Raw genomic sequence first — 22,955 nt, forward strand, 5'->3', positions numbered from 1 at the left:
TTGGCAGCAATATTAAACGGCGTTTTAGCTACGGGCGAGAAACTCAGGTTCCAGTTACTAAATGAAACATTTAAGCAAAACGCGAGCTGTTTTTTTGTAAAAGAGAGAATGAGAGAATGTGAGATTAACGACGACGAAATACGTCCTTTTGAATTCCAAAACTGATGAAACATGGGTCGATTCCTCTTTTTGTCAATGCTAACTAACGATTATTACATATAATAATTAGTAGAGAAGAGAAGAGAACAGCCAATAGGAAATAGAAACTAATAGAATGGGAAAAACGGTGGCGCCGTAGACCAATATATTGTTACCCTAGGTATAACGAATTAATAATTAATTGTAACAAAGTAACTCTTGACGATCCTTTGCCGACGAAAGTGGCAGAGATCATCGTGACAAGAGTACGTGTGTATGTGTACGAGAGAATGTATTTCGGGAGAGGATATTTTGAAAATCTATCTTTGAAGAACACGTTACGCGGGAACACGATTTTAAGACGCTTTCAATCAGCGGTTCGATAATAAATCATATCGAATTTCTCATTTTAATGTGATTTCTGGAACGGCTCATAATTACTAATAGTGATTATTTCATAATTAGTGTCGTATCCTAGCACACGTATTCTAAGCTAGCTCTGCATTATGCTGACAAACGTTTTGATAATGAACCGTATAAAATCCTCCAATTTACAGTAATTCGTAAAACGATTCATGATAATTACTGATAATAATTATTAGTAATAATATTGTAATGGTAATAATTACTATAATAATTCATTCTATACGAAACAATTGTCAACTATAAATTGTGTCGAGAAAAATTTCAGTATTGATTCGTATCGAATCTTTCAACTATTAAAAATATTAAAAACGATTGCGACTGCGTATGAAAATGTCTTAAAATCGGGTTCGACCGCCGCAACCGACAGATTCGTGTACGTCCATTTGGATCCTTGCCAATATTTCCTTTCTGTTCTCTTGTAGTTTTTTCAAAGAACATGCTATTGATGCAAATGTATATCAGCGAGAATATCATTCGCGTGCGAATGTAAAACATGTGTTAATGAGTGATTTTCTGCGAAGGCGATAATAGCCGATCATTATTGAACGTTCAGTGCAAGAGTTGACGGAGGAGCTTGGGGGTTGAGGGTGGGGGGCAGGGGTTGGGACACGACATGTTCTGAACGGGGTGTTGAAGAAATGACAAAAAAAAGAAATTATCGATACATGGATATAGCGTTATTATTAAACGAATGTATGCTGTCCCACTGTGATAAAACTTTTGTTTTTGCATGTAAAGTATAACTATTATTGTCATAAGTATGAAATCGAAAGAAAATGAACAAAAAAAGAATATATTATATATATATATATATATAAATATATATTATATATATATTATTACGGTGCATATATATAGATGTATGCGCCGAGGCATGCGCGATCTTAGAACGATCTATGTATGTACCTATATATCTATATATGTGCAGGCACACATTATACAGAGATACACATTTACACACTTACACATACAGACACATGTAACACGTACACATTGAGCATACATATATTGTGATCGAGCGTGCACCCAGTTAAAAGTGCATGCTACTACAAAGAATACAAATTTTAAATTACCTGGGTCCGACCTGTCTTCATGCGCTTGCAAACGGACGGATGGATGAACGAATGGACTTTGTGCTTGTATAATTTAACCTTTACGCTGTCTAATGAATTACTTCGATTATTCTTGAGAAATGTCAATTTTAGAGGGAAAAAAATCTGAATAATTTTTTATGTATCACTGTTCACACAGTGGACGATCGAAACTTTTGCCCTACCTTTTATACATACATATATCGTTAAAGAAACAAGAACAAATTTTGAATGATCAAATTATGATTACTGGCAGTGCTTTTAGTGTCGCGAAGGATACTTATTACACGTGGTATGTGGGCGTAAAGGTTAAATACGTGTGTAATTTTACGTGCGTTGAATTAACACTTGACGCGCGTGTTTCTTTCAAATTCGTGTATTTTATAAGTATTTCTCTTGTTTTTTTAATTGAATCAAGTACAATTCGTTTGGTGCTCTCGGGTTAGCCGACAGGAAACTAACACGCTCGGCAATTCATTTTAATCGAAAGGTGAAAAATACAAATAAAAGTGTGTAGCGTTTAAGGAATACTCTTTTTAAAAGTTTGCGATTGGCGTAATAAATATTTTTCTTTTGCAAATTGCGATCACGACAAATTTGTCGATGTTTAAAATTAACCGTGATAAAAAAATGTGTTTGATGTTGAAGGAAATTTTATGCTGGCATATGTACATTTATAGTTATTTGTTCTCTATAGCGTGTATTTTTTTTTGTTTTTTTCTAAATAACCGAGACGCGTGTAATTTCGATGAATTTCGGAGGGTTCCTTAAGCGCATGAATACCGGAAGTACGATGAATGTTTACTCGCTTTTTCGCGCAACGGTCATCCTCATATTGTACCGTTTATTTGGTAGTTGTACCATGTAAAACACCATTTATATTTGCATATGATTAATATGTTTTACTTATAACGCTCTGGTACTTGATGTTATTTCATATTTCAGCCCTGTGATCACCAGTCCTCCCTTCATTCCAAAAAACTCAACATATCAGTTAGAACGAAACGATTGTCTGAAAAACTAGTCTGTCATCGTAAATCGTAAAATATGTGACTGAGGTAAATCTTAAAACAATGTGTTATTTGCGTCTCTTTTTTTAAAACAATCTTTTGAATTTTTACAAAATAATGAATATTGATGTGTTTTTAAAATTATTTTCTTATTTATCTACACAGGAGGTGTTTATTTATGGAAGTAAAAATATGTGTCAGGACGCATACGAAATCGAGTGTTCTAGATGCAGGGCTGCGGCGCAACGTGGGGCGAAATTAACAGGCGTACAGGGTAGCAAGCAGCTGGAAATTACGGGTTCTACATCGACGAAGGAGTTATTGCCGCCGGCTGAAATTACGGATTCGAAAGAAACCGTGAGAATCGCGTGCCAGCGCGTGAAAGACGAGTCGGTGTGCCGGTAACATGGTTGCAAAAGGTATAGGGGAGAGAATCGTTGGTTCGGTTGTTGAGGGGTGGCAGTTGGATTCTCTCTCTTGTAGCCAACGCGACGAAACAACGTAGCCGAGCTTGCGCACCGCATTGAACGGCTGCAGTCGAGTCATTATGCAGCTACTGGCTGTCACTTCTACTCACCGTAACCGCAGACCGACGTTGACTATCGTCGAGTTCTCTATGCATCCGTTTCTCCCCGCGCTTTCGACGCCCGATACAGCGGTAGATACAGCGGTACACCGCTGAATATATTACGGCTCGTTTAAACCCGATTCCTAATGCAGCTACCCTTATGTGTCAATGCCTCGACACTGATTCATGAAACTCTATTTCACTTTTCTTCTCTCCGTGTTCTTTTTTTTATTTTTATCTTTTTTATCCGGAGCTTTGCCTTTTGTGTGTTTGTACAAAGGATTCGAGTTTTCCATTGGAAAGCAGAGATATAAATTAGCGATTTGATCTGAGGAGAGGCTACTTTGTCGCTCGTAATTTGATCGTGCCACTGTGCTGGTTGGATCGCGATTTCGCCATCAAGGTATCTTCGCGTGATATCGACGTACGTGGATGATAGTGTTCCGTTGGCACGCAACTATTTCGTATTCCAACGAAAGACATCGCGTTTAAATTACATGGATAGTTCGTCCGCGCGTTAGATGTCCAAAGAAACAACTAACAATAAGACAATGGATTTTCTTTTATACGAAACATTATCCCTATTTTTGATTGTAAAAATGGAAGAAAGTTATTTGCATAGGAAATTTATTAGGTAGAAATTTACGAGCGTCCTAGTTACATCATTTTTCGCTCGCAAGTCAATTCGCGAGTTATAACTTATAAAATCGTTCTTCAACGACGTTTTCGAGGAGATGATGGGCCGGTTAATAAAATCGATACGCCGCGACGATTTCCAAATTAAGATTCCTACGCATTGTATATCTTCGGAACAAAGTGTTTAAACGTCTTCGAGTCTGAATTTTAATATAAAATTCATCTTTAGTTTGCGCAATTGAAAGAAATTGAAGAACAATCGAAAGAAATTGTTCCTGCGACTAATTAGCTAACATTGAGAAAGAACGAGAATCTAAAGCTTTTCTTTCGTTTTGTCCGAATTACACGGTAATTAACGCAGAATAAGCTTTTCTTTATATCGTCGACGAATCATTCATACCCGAGCTTGTAGGAACAGGCACGGTTTGATTATTCGCATAAGTGCTGACACAAACTCTCCAACAACCAACGTTGCTTGTTCGACCATTCTAACTCAACTTCTACTGCCGCAGAGTACACTACTCTGTCTGGCCAGCGTAGTGGCGTGCTTATTCTACTAGCTTCGGTCAGCCCGACCGACTCGACGCGACGCGGCGCGACGAACGATTTAGCTTTATCAGTAAAACAGTCGAACTCGCAGTATTTTGATTTTACAGGAAAACTAGACACTGTCTTATAATGTTTCATCCGTAATCGTTTAATTCTTGTCACCCTCTCGTCGTTGCGAATTTCTCATTTTTCTCAGTTATTGAATTAATGATATACGTATTAAATTCCAAGCGCCGATCAACGACACACCCCCTCCCCAACGGTGACAGTCGACGCGTTAAAACAATTACCCCCGATGTCGACATAAAACTCGATTAATATTACACGTCAATATTAGGTTGGTTCTATTTAACACGGCCAATCGAGTCGCGATTATGCGGATTGTTGGGGTGGTCGGGCGCGTTTTTCGCCGACCACTAACGGAATATCGGATTTTCGGTACGTCACGATGGGAATTAATAATATTGTTTGCCATTGCATTATGCGGCGCATCTCGATCGTTGACGTCCGTGAATTCTGGTAATCACCCTTTCTAATTGATAATGTTCGAATCACGAACGATAATATTCATTACTCTACCAACCAGAATGATCCTTTCTGCACCGTTTGTTGTAATCTGTACAAGTTTCTATTAGCGAACAAGGAATTTATTAAATTTATTCACTACTCGCAGCGAGAATCCCATCACTTACGACTTACGACACTTAATACTCTATCGTTTATTAAGATCGCGTCCGCAAGGTGGTACGATGTTGAAGCAGTGAAATTTTCACGACTGGTCCAACGTAGGTTGCTTGATGAACGATTAAAATTTCAGACCCTTCCATAGATTGCTTCCCGAGTTAGAGTGGTCTTTAAAATTTCCTACGGTTCAAGTTTACCTCGAGCGAGTTCACTTTGCAAATTTTTCAAACGAAAAAACTGAAATCCTCTTTAAACCTTCAAGTGGTTTGTACATTTTGAAATAAACTTTTCATTACATCTTGTCAAGCTGTCGGGGAATATTTAACTGGAACCAGCTGGTCTGATAACGACGCTTAAGGGATAATAATACTTAAGACTATGTAATCGTAAGACAGTTTTCAGGGGTGAGCAGCACGGGAGCCAGCGGGCATTTCCGCGTAACCGACCTGGACAAACCAACCGAAACGAGGTCAGGAACGACGCGTACGAGGGACGAGGGAGGAGGATCGTTGGTGGCCCGTTCGCCCATCCACCTGGTCACCCCTAGCTACGGGGTGGTTTTCCTCCCCTCGGAATCCCTCGGATACACTCGGACATTGTCGTTTCCACGTTCTCTCGAATTGTGTTACAACTACACGCCAATATCATTTTTATAGCTGAATGTATATATAGGGTGTCGCATAAAATGCTAATATTTCATCGTATGTCAATAATCAGATGCACTGTTCCATTATTTAAATTTTCCTTCAGAACAAATGCCACTAAAGTTGCGTGTAGGAGCATCCCTTGAACATCGTCTACTTATCCTAGCACACGTAGAGGGTATCACGTGCAAGGACACGTAACATCTATAGAGATATTACTGGTCTCTCATCGTCGGAGGTTTCAGAACTCCGCGGAGAACGCGGAGAACGCGCAGAACGCGCACACTTTCGCGCAGGAACTATCGCATGTAAGTTTGGTGGAAGGGGCAGGAAAAGCAGGTAGAAAGGAGGAGAGTGGGGGGAGGGTTAGACCGCGCGGCTATCGGTCGTACACGGTGCGATCGTCATTGGGCGTCGGAACGTCGTGGCGACGCGACGCGGTCTCGGAAGTACGCTCGGTAGTAACGAGTACGCGCGCGCCAAGTGACACGAGGATCGAGTGTTTCGCGACACCCTTTGCCACGTCCTTTTCTCCGCCAACACTTAAACACGAACACGTACACGCACACGAAACACACATTAAAAATAACACTAAACCGAGTCGCGTTCGAGTGTACATCTCTTCGTTCGTGTTAAACGTGTTTCGTGTTTTTCCGCGCGTGTGTTTCGAAAAATAGTCAATCGAGGGTCAAACTTGTAGCAAACAGGTTTACAAGTTGAATCAGCTTCTGGATAACGATCCAGAGATGATCTCGATCGTCTGTGACGCGCACGTGTGATCCATCCAGAGAATCGCGATCCTCTTCCATCAATTATAATATATAATAGAATAGGATAGGATAGATTCAAATGTTTCCGTCGAAATCGGTGTGTGCGTGAGTCATTTTTTTCTCGGCAAATTTCTACAAGAAGTGTGAAAAAGTTGATCGTTGAACTGACGGAAAAGGATAACGAAGTGTGAACCGGCGCGGCGTTTCCGGTCTGGATACGACGAGCGTTGGCGCGATTTGGATCGTATCGAAGGTGGAGGAAACGGGGCACGATGAGACGGACGACGAGAGGATGTCGCGCGGACGCCGCGGGATTCATCGTCGTCGTCGTCGTTCGACACCTACATCTCGATCGTTGGCCCTCGAAAGTTTCCAAGAGGATCGTTTTACGAACACGCTGAAAGATAGAGGACCCATGTTGTACCATGATCTGATGGGTAGAGTCATGTCACGTGTCGTCGGGACGCTGCTGGCGCGATCGACGCTGTTCGCGAGTGTTGCGGCAGCGATCGTCGTGTTGTCGTGTTGCTGCAGGTGCACTCGAGCCAGCGAGTTCCCTGAAAGGGAATGCTGCGATCTCATATTCCCGATTCCGGAACCAACTGGCAGATCAACGTCCGCTCCGACGCCTACCGGAAGAAGCGGTGAGTTTCATCTTATTGTTAGTCGTTTTTCCATGCTTGCCTTTACGGTTGGATTGCAGTTTCCTGGGTAATTGATCTCGATTATTTTATGGGATAAATCAAGGTCGAAGAAGACGATAGGAAGTGTCCCGAGATCGATATCACGTGGCGTTACAAAGTTAGGGCCATTTTAAAAAATCACAATTTTTCAAAAATTTTCCGATAATTTCGAATCCAAAAAATAACCTAACCCAACCCTAAGCTAGCCTTTGAATTACCTTAGCTTAGTTCTCCTTAGTTTTCCAAATTGTGATTTTTTAAAATGGCCATAACTTTGTAACGCCACGTGATATCGATCTCGGGACACTTCCTATCGTCTTCTCCGACCTTGATTTATCCAATCAAATAGTCGAGATCAATTACCCGGGAAACTGCAATCTAACCGCCTTTACTTATTACTACGGTGTGATACTCAAAGCAAATGTCACGACACCAATATGAATGGGCCCAAATCATTTTCTGTCATCGATATCTCGACGGTGGTGCATGCTGCAGCTGTGTCCGTGAAAATGTTTGTAACAAAAAGGAAAGTCGCATTTAAACGTTTCCTTCTCGTTACACACATTTTCACGCATACAGCTGCAGCATGCACCACCGTCGAGATACCGACGACATAAAAGGGCTTAGGGGTGCATTCAATACTATTGTGGTGGCATTTCCTTTGGGTACATTAATGAGAGAATCACCCTGTATATATTAGCTCTACTTATAATTACGATTAGTTCAATTGTTCTCTAATAAATTTCGTAATATCCGGGAAAATTTCACAAATGAGCTAATAAATTGACAAATGCGAACTTTGCTCGAAACACCGCGGTCAGCTTCGTCGCGACGTCAACAAGGTCACGCTCGACGGAGAATCGTTCTTGTTGACGTTGGCTCGCCAGCCAGAGCCGATTCGTAAACATCGTGGTCCCTTCGATCCTACGTTTTCGTTCATGGGGAAAGTTAGATAGAACGGGGGAGTTTCCTGTTTGATCGCGACACGAGACGGTTCTCTGTGAAGTTTCGTGGAATAGATCGCGTGTTAAGCTAACGAAACGATTGGAGTTTCCAACTGTCTCGATTTCTTCTTCCTTTTTTTTCGGATGGGGGAGGTGCTTTAATTGCTGTGGACGGTATCCGTGACTGGCACCACGAATTTAATAAGTTTAAATAATTAAAACAAGCTAACTATTCAGCGGTTCAAAGTATATATTTTTCTTTTCAAAGAACAAAGAATCTCTGGAAAAATAATAATAACAATATTTTAAAATGTTTCTCTGTTCGAAGAATAGATGTTAATTCTCGCTTTTCCAAAATATAATTTGTTTATCTCGATGTCTGAAATCGAACTTATGGACTCGAATTCCAACGAAAACTGTGAACATCTATTCACTGCAAAATATGCGACGAGCAAATGTATTCAACGTCGAAAGGCCGCGTCTTCTGTTTGAAAAAAAAAAAAAGGAAAAACCACTCGTTTTGCCAGTGGTTCGATGGAACATTCCGATAGGGGTAGAAGGGAAGCCAATAATTGGACAGGAACCGATAACTGTACGTATAGCTTGGCCCCGTATTTTGCTAGCCACCGAGCAGCTATTACAATTTCCGTAGAGGGACGAGCGGATTATTAATTCAATTAGGACCAGTTATTAATTCAACAACGACGGTTTATCGACGCCGGTTCAATGCGGCTCGCTCATAATTTAAGTGGCGAAACAACCGTGTAATCGAGAGCCACTGCTTCACCTTTTGAATTTTTATTTCCTATTTTTTTCCGAGGAAAGAAATTTCAATCGTAATAGAATGAAATTTTCTAAGATGACACCATTTAGGAAAGGGTTGGTGGTGTCTTCATTGTCGTAGTAAACGGCACCTACGAGAAATTCAACCTCGTAGGGGATGAAGTTCGATTGAGGTCGGGCCACGATCGAAGGTTATCTAGCGTGTCTATAGTCGAGGAGTAAGTTTTGGGGGTGGAAGTCATTTATATACCCTCATCGTCGGCGAAATACCGCGTACGTGCTCATAGAGTGTTAATAATGGATGGTGATCGGCTTCTTCGGTATTTTATACTCTCGCTCTCTCTTTCTTTCGAAGGTCGAGGATAAAAGACGGACTGCATCGATTATTATCTTGCTTTCTTTTTCACGCTGCGTCAACGTCTTTATTAGTACGAGCTCTCTGTCGAAGACCGATTAGTGTCATTCCCGCAAGCTTATCAATAAATGTAGAGAATTTTATTATTATATTACTGCATCGATCGAGAGGCGAAAAGATAAAAAAATAAATGAAATTACAAAAAGGTCTTGGAAATTCGAGGCGTGAAACTGTGCAACGTAGAAGGTGACAGTCTGTCGAGAAGGAATCTCTGTCGAAAGAAGAGAAAAAAGGAAAAAAATTGTAGGCACAAAGCAGAAACGCGCAAGCATCCAAAGCGGGCAAAGATTTTTCCCCAAGAGCTCGTCACACGGCTACGCTCGCGTCGTACTGGGTTCCTTGCTTAAATGTCGCAAGTCAGCTAGCAAAAGGAAAAGTACGCGAGGCTGGCTGGGTTGGTAGACGAAGAAAAAGGAGATGCAGTCTCGGAGAAAGAGAAAAAGAGGGGAACGAGAAGTGGCCCATTGACGTTAAATCGTACGGTGAGGTGCTTTTAAACGTCCTCGCTATTTTCATGCGACCTACTTTAGCGAGCCGCACCGTAACGAGGTTGCTTTCGAATAAATTCCAAGTACCTTCGAGTCGTTGTTCCCGCTAGTCGCTCCTCGTTCCTCGTTCGTCGCTTGTTTCCCCTCTCCGCCCTTCTCTGATTCTGCATCTTCTGATAAACCAGATCGAACCAAGGACCTTTTCCATGTTTAAACCGTACTTTTCTGGCTCTCCCAGTTATTCGATTTCTCTGACAAACGAGGGGTTGTAACGAAATTCAGCTTATGAATCATTAACCTTTTGTACTCGGAAGTCGTTATTTAAGTTACTCGGCAGTTGATTAATTAACTGAATTAATAATTGAAAAGGAAGCTCTTGAAACGACAGTAATTTTCTGATTTGTCACCAAGTTAGAATCACCCGTTATTGTTAATGACGGACAGTGCTTCAAAGATTCATTTTTTTAATCTCGTATCTTCGACTATAGACCTAGGAACGAGGTATTTAACAGGCGGGATACAGGTGGAGGGCCGCGTTGTTGCACGTTTCTGAACTTTGCAAGTTTGCAAGTTTCAAACTTGTTAGAGTGTGCGACGAGGAAGAAACAGCAGCCAGCCAGGCTAGACCCAATAAAACGAGATGAAGGCCTTGCTCTGATTGTCAGTGCCTTCGGATATCGTAAATTTCACGAAACGTCTTTCTATCTTTTTGCTCTCTTATAATATTTATCTGCTAGGTGCACATGTTCATTGAAAATGTATAATTAGTAAAAGTATCTCTTCTTGGTCCAACGTATCTTCAGGAAAGTCGAAACTGAAGCATATATTTAGCTTTACGGCGAAAATCGTAAGCCGTAAGCATTCGTTGGTTTGAAAGCCGAGTCGGTCGATATTTATGGCCCGGCTTGATTAATTAATCCTGACGGAAAGATTGAATACATCGGAGAACGCAGTTTATCTTCTCGCGATCAGTTTCGTTGTTTCTACCAATCCGAGAAGGATTTCATCCTGGTGAAACATGGTTACTTATTATAAATTTTGTGCTGCTACAGGCAAATTTCGAAGATCGATGAAACAATTGAACAGATTAGTCATGAATTCAAGTATCGTTATTTAAAAATTAACGCCTCTACGTCGAAACGTACGATTTCGTAGGCAAATAGCTTACTGTTTCAATTCAATTACCGAACAGTTTGATTTGTCGGCTCGATTCGTGTAATTAATTATTCAGTGAAATTTCATTATTGGAAATAAATTCAAGCGTCATGTACGCTTTGATAGCGGCTATTGGCTTCTAAACATTCAATTGCCTAGCGTGCTGTGCAATTTTGTAGAGGAGGATGTAGAACACACTGTGGTTTACATGTACAGAGATTAAACGTATATTTCATCGGGATTGTTCTATTTCCAAAACTTATTTCCAAGTATAACATTCCATCAAGAGTACTTGTTGTTTCTTATTACTTCAACTTGAAAAGTGTATGCGAATAAGAGAGTTTCGAGGATAATTAAGTGATAAGAATTCAAAAATTTAATAACACGAGTCTTTGATAATTATACATATACATATTCAGCTAAAACCCTTAACCCGTTGAACGCCACAGTGAAAATGGCCATTTGTTATAGGACGTATTTAAGCTCTAATTATTAAGAATAGAAATAATTAATTTTCAAATTTCAAATTTTAAGCTTTATTTACCATTTTACATTATGTGTGTGGCATAACAGTATTACTTAAAATAATGCTTTTCTTTTAATTATTCAGGCACGTGTAATTTCCGGTGTCGATCACCGGTAACCCCCATGGCGTTCAACGTGTTAAATTAATGTTTCAACTTCCCAAATTATTAGCAACAAACTTAAACCGTGATAAACAATACTTTTCCCGTTTCTTACTTTTCGGGCCTGCCGTTCCGAGCGTAGACCCTCGCTATCGGTTTCAAGAGGCACAGTCAAACATATGGCACTTACCGCAACAATAGGTCCGCTTTTACTACTTGCTACTCGAATCGAGACGTCTCTGCTGAAAATCAGTTATATCTTGACAATTAATTAAAATCTCGTGTATATATTAAAGCTTAATGAATTCGTCTTGAAAAGCACTATGACCTGAAAAAAAAAATATATAGTTCCATTTAAAAAACGAAACTCGATATCTTTTAAACTAATAATGTAAAAGAAATTTCGTTCACGCCAAGATATAGGCCCTATTGTACCATGCAATTTCCACTTAAACAATTTTTCGTGTCATCAATAGTTACGAAATAAAACGGCTGTTACACTTTAGCATGAACACCCTACAAAGTGTTCAATTTTTCCCTTTTTCGTCACGCTGCCGATTGCACGCGTTGCCCTTCGCGAAATTGCAAGTTCTGAATATCCGCGAAGCAGAAATCGATTTCAAACATTGCCACTACAAAGTCTAAAAATGAATATCTATTGAAACCTTGAGGCATAGATTTCGCACATTCATTTCAACCAAGATGAAGACAAGACGAAGATCTCGTCATCTGTTTCCTCTTTTATTTTATTTAACTTGACCTCGTTTCATTTCCTTCAGCGATTCGTTTCCTTCCACACCACCCATTCGAAGAACCCGTTATTACTACTTGTATCGTGGCAAAGGAAACACCTCGAATCACGGGAATCTTCGTCAAAGAAATGACTAATTAATTGGCCGGCAAACTCGGCCTCCTTGACCCGATACGCGGTTTCTCTCCTGTCTTCTTTGAACCTCGACCTAACACCCTCGTGATCTCCCTCTTCTCTCTCTCATCCAAACTGTTTGCAGAATTTCTTCCGTGCCTTTCCATATTCCATAGCTATCGGAACATGAAATAACACTTTGCCGTTAACGATGCAACGTCCATTTCTATTCGTATCTCATCCTAGCGATATAGGAATATAGGCATACTTGCCGAGCTTCGTGCCGGCAAATTAGATCGCGTCTGTGAAGTAATTCTCCAGGGAAATTTGAAATGTTCTTAAGTAATAAATTAGTGTTTTACTTTTACGTTTCGTGCATCGAGGACTAATAACGTGGAGAAATTTCAGGGGCTGACAAAAGAAAGCAGGGCAACCGATATGTATATACGATGCATACTTCGATTTGATTAAACGCGAGCTCGTTTGATTAATCTTCGATCCTGAAGATGCTAGCATAATTTAGATGGCTCGTAAACCGGAACGCGCTTTCTACATATTTCATACGACGTTGAACGGAAAAACAAAGACAGCTTAGCCTCCGGGCGCTTAATCCCTGAAGTATTTGCTTGTCGTGGCTGGAAATTAATTCTCTGATCGTTAATCACGCGTGATGACGTTTCACGTACACCTAGGAATTGACTTTCAACGCGTGGAATTCCTTCCAAGACTTCCTTCCTTCCTTCCTTCCGTAGCCTTTTCTGTTGCATCTTCCTACTTCACTCGTGTACTTTTCCACAGCTTCTTTACCTGACAAGTGTTTACGTTTGCTTCCAAGAGTCGAATACTTAAAGCGAGTTGGTATCCTGAGTTTCTAGCAATTTTCTCTTTATATTTAAACTCTCTGAAAGCACTTATTCGATATTAGAAATTTTGTTTTAATTTAAATCCTGAACGACGGATCACAGAAATTAAAATTAAAATTCAAAATCAAATTCAGATCCTATTTCCTTTACATTTATCGAATTTCAGCTTATTCTTTTAGATACTATTTCTGGATATATAAATGTCTTTAATTTCATAAGTTTAAGGATTTAAAATCGAAGGTATTAATATTATGTAAAAATTGGAAAGATTATAATTCATAATATCAGATTTCTCTTAATTTCGTTACTTCAATTGATGATTAACGATCAAAGAGCTATTCATCTTTTTCAATCGATAACTGGTGGCATCGCAAAAGTCCATTAATTAACTTCCAGTCGATAAAGTGTTGAGGGGGGGGAAAAATTGTTGGAAATCAAATAAAATTCAAGCAGCTATTATAAATTAGAAGCTTCGGTTCACCCTGGCTGCGACTCTACGGTTTTTATCGCTCGTAATTCGACGCGATGGATGTCGGGAACGATCGACTTTTTCCTCGAAGAAACCCCATTAATAGCTTATCCTTCGTTTTCTTCTTTTGCCAGTTTCGTACTTTACCGCGTACACGTCTTTCACGCCCAAAGTGTTGAACCTCTAACTAAACCATACTCTCGTCTAATTAGTCTTTTCGAGGACAATTTTACCCTTTCGACGGAGCGATAATAATTTTTTAACGAAATTCTAGATGCAGCGTTACTACACCCTCGGTTGATTAAGAAAAATGGAAATTAGCTGGCTCGCCTTGAGCTCGTCCGAGCCTTGCCGGATGTGCTCTACTGGCGGCCGGCCAGGAGTAGATGTCAGTAGTAGAAGCGCACGGTTAGTCAGCCGTTCGCGCTCGAGAAGTAGCGTTGCCGGAAAAAGCGACACTTCTGTGGCACATCAATTTTTTCGTGATGTACGAAGCTTTTTGTCGTCCCGTTTTATTGCTGTCCTCTCGCTTAATTGCACTGTTGATTTGATAAAACGCGGCCTCAACGAGGTACGAACTTTTTCAGAACTTTCAAGGAGCCAGTGTTACGTATACTTTAACAAAACGTACGTTCTAGGGATGTGCGGGTCTGATACATGCGTGCAGTCGGATAGCCCGACTATTTCGGGTTCAGTCGGGTACAGTCGGACTGATTCGAACGAGCTCCCGCGGGCTGCGGCCTGCGACCCAACTTTCATGTACTTGTTAATGTCTGCAATAAGCATGTTCAAAATCTATTTTGTATAAAATGAACATACAGGTGGCATGGAATGAAATTCATTTCAAATAAATTCGTTACAAGTATTATTTTTCCACATAAAAAATTTCTTATTCCAAAATTCCACATAAAACAGATTTTGCACATGCTTATCGCAAGTATTAACAAGTATTGTAAGCGTCTATTAAGTTGAGACTCGAGGTGTGAAACGCTCCGCCTAATCCTTACCTCGAACCCTCGTCTAGTAGTAGTAGTAGTAGTAGTTTCTACTAGTAGTTGCAACCTAGAGAGCGAATAGCGAGAATGCGTTGGGTCAACTGTATAAGTGTGCGTGTCTAAGTCTGGCCCATCTAGCTCCGACCAATCAGACCCAATTCCTTAGGAGTCTCAACTTAGCAGACGCGTACAGTACTGTACACCGATAAGATGTTGCAGAGGCTAAGGAGTGACTCCTCGGTTTGTCCCGCCTAGTTCCAACGTCGTCACGCACCCACACCACTTGACTTTGCGGTGTGCAAGCGGCGGGCTTAGTATGTGTGAGCGTTTCGACCAATAACGCGCGGCAGTCTAGAATGCGTGTGCATTAGGCGTGACTAGAAACCTCTGACCAATCGTACCCGCATTCCTTAGCCTCCGCAACATATCATCGGGATACAGTACATAAGAATTAGGCCGCGGCTCGCGGGAGCTCGTCCGAATCGGCCCGACTGTACCCGACTGTACCCGACTGAACCCGAAATAGTCGGACTACCCGACTGCACGCATGTATCGGACACCCGCTTCAGTCCGCCCGATGTTTTCCGAACCGACCCGACTAGTCGGGAACCCGGCACATTAGTCGGGCCGCAGATCCCTAGTTCCTTCATATGGTATTCGATGAACTCGGCTTTATCCCCATAAGGTTCGCGACCCTCTTCATCACCGGATACGACACACCTCCTTTATTTCCGACAGATTTACGAGCCGCAAACCACCGTACAGGGAATTATTGAATTTGCATAACGAAATACACAACATCGGAAAGATTCACAAACACAGGCAACTTTTAATCTTATGTATATATCATATTTTTCATCGAGTTCGTTCGACATCACAGAGAATCTTGTAAGAGAATAGCAGAAAGAAATAATTTTCTTTCTTCTTTTTTTTTTCAACGCGAAAGTTTCTGAACGGTGAAAGAACAGTAGGCGGAAATAAACGAGTATTCAGCACCGGAGGCGACTGCTGACAGAACGAAACAGCGGAAAGGGAAAGAGTAACGATTTTAATTTAACGCCGGTTGCTCTCGGAATGAGGTATTGAATTGACGGTATGATTTTCAAAATCCAACTCGCAATGGAACTCGAAATCAGATTCGTTGTCAATCTCCGTTCAGCCGAGAGGCAGCCATAATATACGAGGAGCTCGGTAGGGTGGGCGTTAAAACGTGCTAGGCCAGGCGCTTGTTCGTTTTAAACAGGACCTGTCGATCTCGTTCGAATCTCCTGATCGATCTACCGATGCTCGGAGTTTCCCGTTACGACCGCTCCGATCTGACCCCGCCGACTAAACGAGAGGTAGTTTCGTTCGAGTCGATTATTTGGTCCGTCGATGTCTCGTAAATACAGTTGACAAGCTCGGAGGGAACGCGTGAAAACGGTCGTAAACCGACGCGACGAGACGCGATTTATTTATTTATTAATAAAATATTCCGTTTATGGTCAACAGGAATTATATTACAACTTCCAAGATATTTGCAATAGGTATCGAATTGTAATTTTCTCGATCATCAGAATGGATATTACTCGTTTCCTGTCGCCTCTAAACACGAGGGATGATTTTTAAATAAACCGAAGAGAAATAGGGCGTAAATATCCTCGGCCTTTGACGCGATTTATCGAACGTACGGTGGCTCGAGGCCTCTCTGGCCGGCTGCGGCCGTACGCGCCCCTTCTGTGAAATGCAATTAACATCGCAATTATCGACACGAATAACGACCACCGGTTCAACATACGCGCGCGTATATTTAATTAACCGTTTGTCGGCCCTCTGAATTGTTGAAATATTGCGAGAATATAACCTCCTTTTGCGTGAAACGCTGTCTGTTGAAACAAACGCGCAACGGCTCTCTCGTTGCACTCTGCAGACTATAGACTGTGTTAATTATTACTAAATGATTTGGAATATTGAAATGTTGGTTGGCCGACGATGAGTGAAAAAAAACAAAATAAAAAAAAAAAAACTGAAAGGTTCTCGGTGTAGGCGACAGCCAGGAAGCGGAGGTCGAGGGTGAGTGCACGTTCCTGCGCCAATGTTCGACACGAAAGGTTCGCGAACGAGCGCGTTTGCAGGCCTTATCGCGAAAAGGGTTAGCCCTACCTTCACTCTTCGGCTCGGCTCGACTCGACTCGCCGAGAGAGATCTAATCGCGGCTCGTTTCCTTCGCTCGCCAACCGGCTGCTCGTTCTCGTGCCGTTACCTCTTATATTCTTGGAACTCGAGCCCGTTGCACCCCGTAACTTTGCCTTTGCAACCCCTTTTTCCTTCCCTGTCGATGTCTACAAATATTTTCAACCTCACCGGTTTATCAACTTATGAAATTTTTAAACATCTTCTTATCCGGAAAATTCTTCTTCCACCCTCGATCTAGTTATCATTGTTGTATTTCGACGCGGAAACAGTCCGTTCTTCTTCTTACCAGGACGAAGCTTCTTCTTCTAGCAAGTTTGACGCGGGTTTCTCCAGGCAAAAACGTTACGGATGCGCGTTACGTTTTGCCCGCTAGCTACGTCACTAACGAACCGTGATTATTTGTAGTTTTATTCAAGCAAAGAGGTATGTAAAAAAGGAACAACGATCATTAAGGAAACGAGAAGCAGTGAAACGTTTCCTATTCGAGCGGCATCGATCTTGTCCTCGATTTACGGTAGAACTCGTGTAAATACGATTTGCTCGGCTACAATTTTCCATACATCACACGATGCGATCTATAGTCTGGAATGAATAGTGTCCTTCTTGGAAAGTGTCTGATCAATTGTTAGCGTACCTACTTTTCAAGTGTCATGACAACACTTGAACTCGTTGTAATTTTCGCGAGGACAAAAGTCGTGACATTTGGTGTCGTGGCACTAACGACAAACGTAGCGATTTACTGTCACGTGAAAACGTAGTCTAACGGTCGCGATGGTTGACCGTTTACTGCCGACCGAGGGGAGGGGGATCGATGGTTCGCGATGACGACGAATGTACACGCCACGCGACCGTCCGTACACGCGATTTCTCCGTTGTAACGTCGTTACCAACTTCGACATGCGAACGGGAAATCAAAGGGCTCCGTGTGCGTGTACCGAGGAATGCGTTTACGCGATACCGCCACGCGAATCGCCTCGCTACGCCTCGTAAAAACGCCGGGGTGAGGGCAACCCCTTGTTCCCTTCCGAGACTTACGGCGGCTGTAAATCGCTGGAAAGCTTGGATTTTACGTGTTTACCCTCCTTTATCGATTCGTCTTGCGCCCTTACGGGGTTAGATCGATCCCGGACACGCTTAGATCTCGGGGAAAACGTTTTCATCTTTCAGCGACTCGCATGCAAATGTGACTTTTTAAAATTCTTATCATCCCTCTTGGAGAAACGCGGTAAATATCCTTACGAGGAAAATTAAAACTGAAACGTTCTGTCGTTTACGATTAGTTAGGCTAATTTCTTTAGGAATTAGTTGTTCCATGAATTATTCGTGTTTCAAGCTCTATGATAATGATAGTAATAGTTAGAAGTGGTCCGATCTGTTCGAAATTGACTGTCACAAACTCGAAGGCTTAAGGCAATTCTAAATCGTTCTAGTTCCTACAGAGAGCACATTTGGAATTCTCTTTCGCAAAACTGTGTTCTAGGGCACGTACTTACTGTAATCTAGCGCATGCATCCTATAGATGCAAGTTATCGGTTAGGGAGGAATACCTATTTTATTTACTTTACCCTCTGAACAAATGTGAATTTTTATTTTTCTATAATTTTCGTATTTTACCAATTTCCAATTCAATCGCGACTGAAACGACTTGGATCGCTTCGAAAACTCTAAATCATTCAGGGTTGTCTGACAATCAGCTGATTTTTTTTATTTATCGTCACGAAATATAGAGGTACCAGTGTTGTACGAAAAGTTCTGAATACCAATTCTGCTCACCTTTCTTTCTGTTTGTTAAATTTTTTATGCGTTCACCGTTGGAAATTTACAACGGTCGTTATTCATACTTTCGAGCAGCCCGACCAGTCGTTATCCTGTGATTTTTTGGCCGGCGAGAGCAGAAAAAACAATTCTACACAAATTTACGCATTATTTCTTTTTGTTCCTGGCTTTTTACACGCGCCGAAACTGGTCGCGAGTTCCGCGTTAACTTTAAAATGCATAAACGCTGAAACCCGGTTATAATTATTCCGTGGCTTTTCCTTGTTGAATTATTTCGTTTTAATTAATTCTTGTTAGCCACCGGGGCATTACGTGGACATTGTTTATTAACGCCACAAGTTTTTTTTCGTCACGCTGATTCGTATCGCAACGTTAGCGAAAATTCTATCTGTCCATCGTACAAACGCAAAACTGCCAAGAACAGCAGTTTATTCGGGAAATATAATCGAAAGAAGTATATCGAGGGAGAATAACGGACTCGTTTACGAATTACTACAGCAGTTTTAACCGCGTTCGAATGGCTGAACAACGAGCAGGCCGGGAGGGTAATAAAAGCTTAGCGTTGTTCTTCTGTTAATTCGACGCTGGGTGTTAGGGGTTACGGGCGAGGTTGAAACGCGGCTAGCTCTCTTTAATAGCGGCTTGTCGACGGATTACCACTACCAAAAGGATAGAATGCGAATAAAATTAAGCTCTCAACGGCAACGTACGCTCGTTTCCCTCGTTTCTCTCCACGTTCGAATTAGCCCTTCGAGTTTTGTTTCCACGAATCTGTGTCACGGACATGGCGCGTCGCCAGACGTCCTCAGACTGACGCAATTAGCCGAAGCTTCGTTTTGACGAGCTTACAGGGAGGTACACTCTTGGCTTCGGGTTAATTTCAGTCTTAACGGTGACGCTGTTGGCGTTTCCTCCTTTCTACCACCCCCCCCCCCCCCCCCCAAATTCTTCTTGAAATTATATGTACAATATCAATCATAGTGTCCGTTCGTCTAGTGTATTTTGTAATTTCAATAATATTCGAATTAATATGTTAATTACTTTAACGCTTTTATTAAATAATTAGATTTATGATATTTGCTGCGGTTAAACTTGGACTCCAAAGTCAGTGCTTTTTCACTAGACGAACGGACACTATGATTGGATATTGTACTTGGCGCGTTTCGCTTTATTCCCATAATTGGGAAGCCTGCGAGACATGAAGTTAGTGGTGATTACTGTCGCCTATGTCCATGTGTTTTCCTATTCTGTTCGGGTCTTTCGTGTAAAGTAGGGATGTTTGATTCACCGGAAAGAATCGATTCTGGATCGGAATGAGAGAATCGATTCCTTTAAAAAATCGAAACCAAAGAATCGATTCTGTAAGAATCAGTTTGAAAAAAAATTGACTTTTTTTGTTTCCTTTTTTATTTTCATTTTTGTAAACAGACTATCCTATACGATTCTTCTGTGCGGCATCTTGTATTTTTTTATATTTCGTGCTCTCACACCAAAAGCAGGCGCTCTACATTGTTTATATTTTAATCACTATTCTTATACTTTTTGTAGGAGTGAATGTGTTTTTATGGATCAGAAAAATCGATTCTTCTAAAAATTCGAAACCAAAAAGTCGATATAAAAAGTGAGAATTAATCGATTTTGATTCTTACATGAAAGAATCGATTCTGGGGAAAATCGAATACCAAAGAATCGATTCAAAAGACCGATTTTTTTACCGAAAGAATCGATTTTCTCAAGAATCGAATCCGAATCGAACATCCCTAGTGTAAGGCAACTATTAAATTATAAAGCTCTTCTATTTTGTTTTTTTTCTCAACCCCTGCCCTATAACAGGTTCGTCTACTTAGAGATTCATATTTTTCTTTCAATATTACAAGAATCATAAGCATTCCACTCGTCCGTTTGTTTGATTAAAAAGCAGAGCAGAGGATCTTTTGTAAAATCATAAAAGATTAAAATGGTTATAAAGAGTCTGAAACGAAGCTTGTTCGTCTGACACAGATTGAGAAAGCGCGCGTGATAAATGAGTGGAAAAATTGTTTGAAAGGGGGTTAAATTTGATAAAGCACTTGAAAATCGAGGTCAATTCAGCCGTACGTTCTCGGTCGTGAATCCTGAGAGTAGCTGGGTTCTATTCAAAGCAACTTTGTCGCCACAGCAGAGTAAATAGAAATTCAGAGGGAACGATGCCGATGGCGGTGGCAGGACGTCCGATCGATGCACCGCACGAAACCGACCAGGTCACGAGATTCCGTCGTTTCGTTTATAATTTTGCCCGGGGAAAGGAATCGCGCGAAACACACATCCGAACCGGACAGAAACTAGAACCGGAGTGACTTGAATGAAAATCGATAACCAGTTAGACGCTTTCGTTTCCCAGCCATCGTTGACAGATGAGTGTCTTCCGTGAATCGACACTCTTTGATCTTCCTGCTACCTTCCTGATCACCTTTCTAATGACGTTTTCAAATTTCCTCTTACCACTATATCTTTCATTGTGTTTCCATTCCATTCTATAGAAACTTTAATTCGGCAGCTTTACAGAATTATTGAATATCTTTAATCGTCGGATAAAGATTGAACTTAATCGATTTGCCGAGTAATTTATTAATTGCTTCAGTGCTGTCGCTCGACTGACTAAAAAACCGGAAAAGCCTTTCTCAAATCGGCGTTGCCAAAACGGTCAGCGGACCCAAGACTTTATGACCTGACTGTTAGGTTTTCATTGAAGAAAACAAGAACAAAAATTTTATCTCATTTTCGTTTAATAACTTATTCTGATCGAGAGATGCTATATCTTTCTATGTATACATATTCCCTCGTAAGATTCGGCTTTCTGTTTATACAAAGATGCGATAGGGCTTCGCATAAGCATAAGAGAGTTTTTAGTCACCAACCCCTCAGATCATCAGCGTATATAATAAAAGTATTATTGTTCAAAGTTAAACCTGAGCAGTTTATTTCCATAAACCCATTTCCTACGCTGGCCTGGAGCCTACGTCTGGCAAGTGAAAATCGCGCAGAGGAAAAATAAAGAATTAAAAATATTCTATTTTCAATAAGAATAATTGCTGTATTTCTTATCGAAACATTAACAATTCTGATTTAAAGATTAAGATTAGGCGGGAGGTACAGTCTGTGAAGCAGAAGATGCTATAGAAATTGTAGGAAACAATGGAAGAGAAAGAGGGAAAATGGGCGAACGATCCTTTTCTCTGTCCTGGAAAATGTCAGCCTCTACACAGGTTCCTTTTCCTCTGTTCGATTTTCGTCTGGAGAACGAGCGAGCGAGCAAGCAAAGAATCTAAGATCTGGTAAACAAAGAGTAGAGGCAGGTCGCTTCTCGTTTTCGCGGTCCGTTACGTTTTCCTACGATTTTCTCTACTCGACCTGCACTCTCATGACCTCGTAGAAAAATTTCAGGGGAAAAATACCGGCCAGAAAATCGGGGAAAGTTTGCGATCGCTTCTTGCGTCTCGTAAAAGCACGCCAAACTTTCGTTTTTTTCCTTTTATACAATATCTTCTTTTTTTTTTTTCAAGCTTGCATATTCGAACATTTCACGCTTCCGATATTCGATTTTCCCTATTTTTGCTATAAATTGATTCTCTGCTTTTGCTACAATCTGATTTCCCGCTTTTTCTATCGATTAATAGCATTTATCAAAAATGTCGAAAAATGATAAAGTGATTTTCGGTTCTGGCTAGAAATTGATATTTTATTTTCAGTCAAATTTGATTCTCTAATTTTCCAAACTCGATGAAACAAGCTTCAAATATTGGAATTTGAATGGTTGCGATTTAGAAACTTCGATATAATTTTTAATTCTACGTTGTTAATTTTGGAAAAACGCTCCGATTTCAGAAAAACAATCACACCATAATTCGTTTGGAAAATTAGCTCGAGTTCGAATTGCACGTGGTTTAATGAAAAAATCGTAGCAAAGTAAAGAGGAAATAGAGGGAAGGATTGCACGTTTCTGGCATCGATGCATTCCTAATGTAAGCGAATCGATGGAGAAACTGTCTCTCTCTGATTCTCTTACTGTCAGCAAAGAAAACACCATGTGACGGGAAACTTTCGACTTAAGTCTGGAAACTGGCCGGATGGCTCCTGGTGCTGAGCGTCGCCCGCGACTTGGATTTAGCTTTGTGAAAACAGGATTTCACTCAGTAAGCTCCATTACGCGTTTCCCAGTAAAA

At 41.0% G+C, this 22,955-nt stretch overlaps 1 protein-coding gene across 3 annotated transcripts in view; it reads left to right on the forward strand.

The window, feature by feature from the left end:
- The first annotated feature begins 5,932 nt into the window (after positions 1 to 5,932).
- Gfrl (Glial cell line-derived neurotrophic family receptor-like) overlaps positions 5,933 to 22,955 on the forward strand; it is a 263,362-nt gene continuing 246,339 nt past the window's right edge. Inside the window, exon 1 of one of the 3 annotated variants that reach the window (XM_034316842.2) lies at positions 5,933 to 7,160. In XM_034316842.2, coding sequence (XP_034172733.2) covers positions 6,809 to 7,160 — 352 coding nt within the window. In that variant the 5' untranslated portion in view covers positions 5,933 to 6,808. The remainder of the gene's footprint in view (positions 7,161 to 22,955) is intronic. The other 2 variants (XM_034316843.2, XM_034316844.2) reach the window with 2 other exon arrangements.

This window comes from Osmia lignaria, chromosome 16, assembly GCF_051020975.1.
Source record: "Osmia lignaria lignaria isolate PbOS001 chromosome 16, iyOsmLign1, whole genome shotgun sequence".
Lineage (NCBI taxonomy): Eukaryota > Metazoa > Arthropoda > Insecta > Hymenoptera > Megachilidae > Osmia > Osmia lignaria.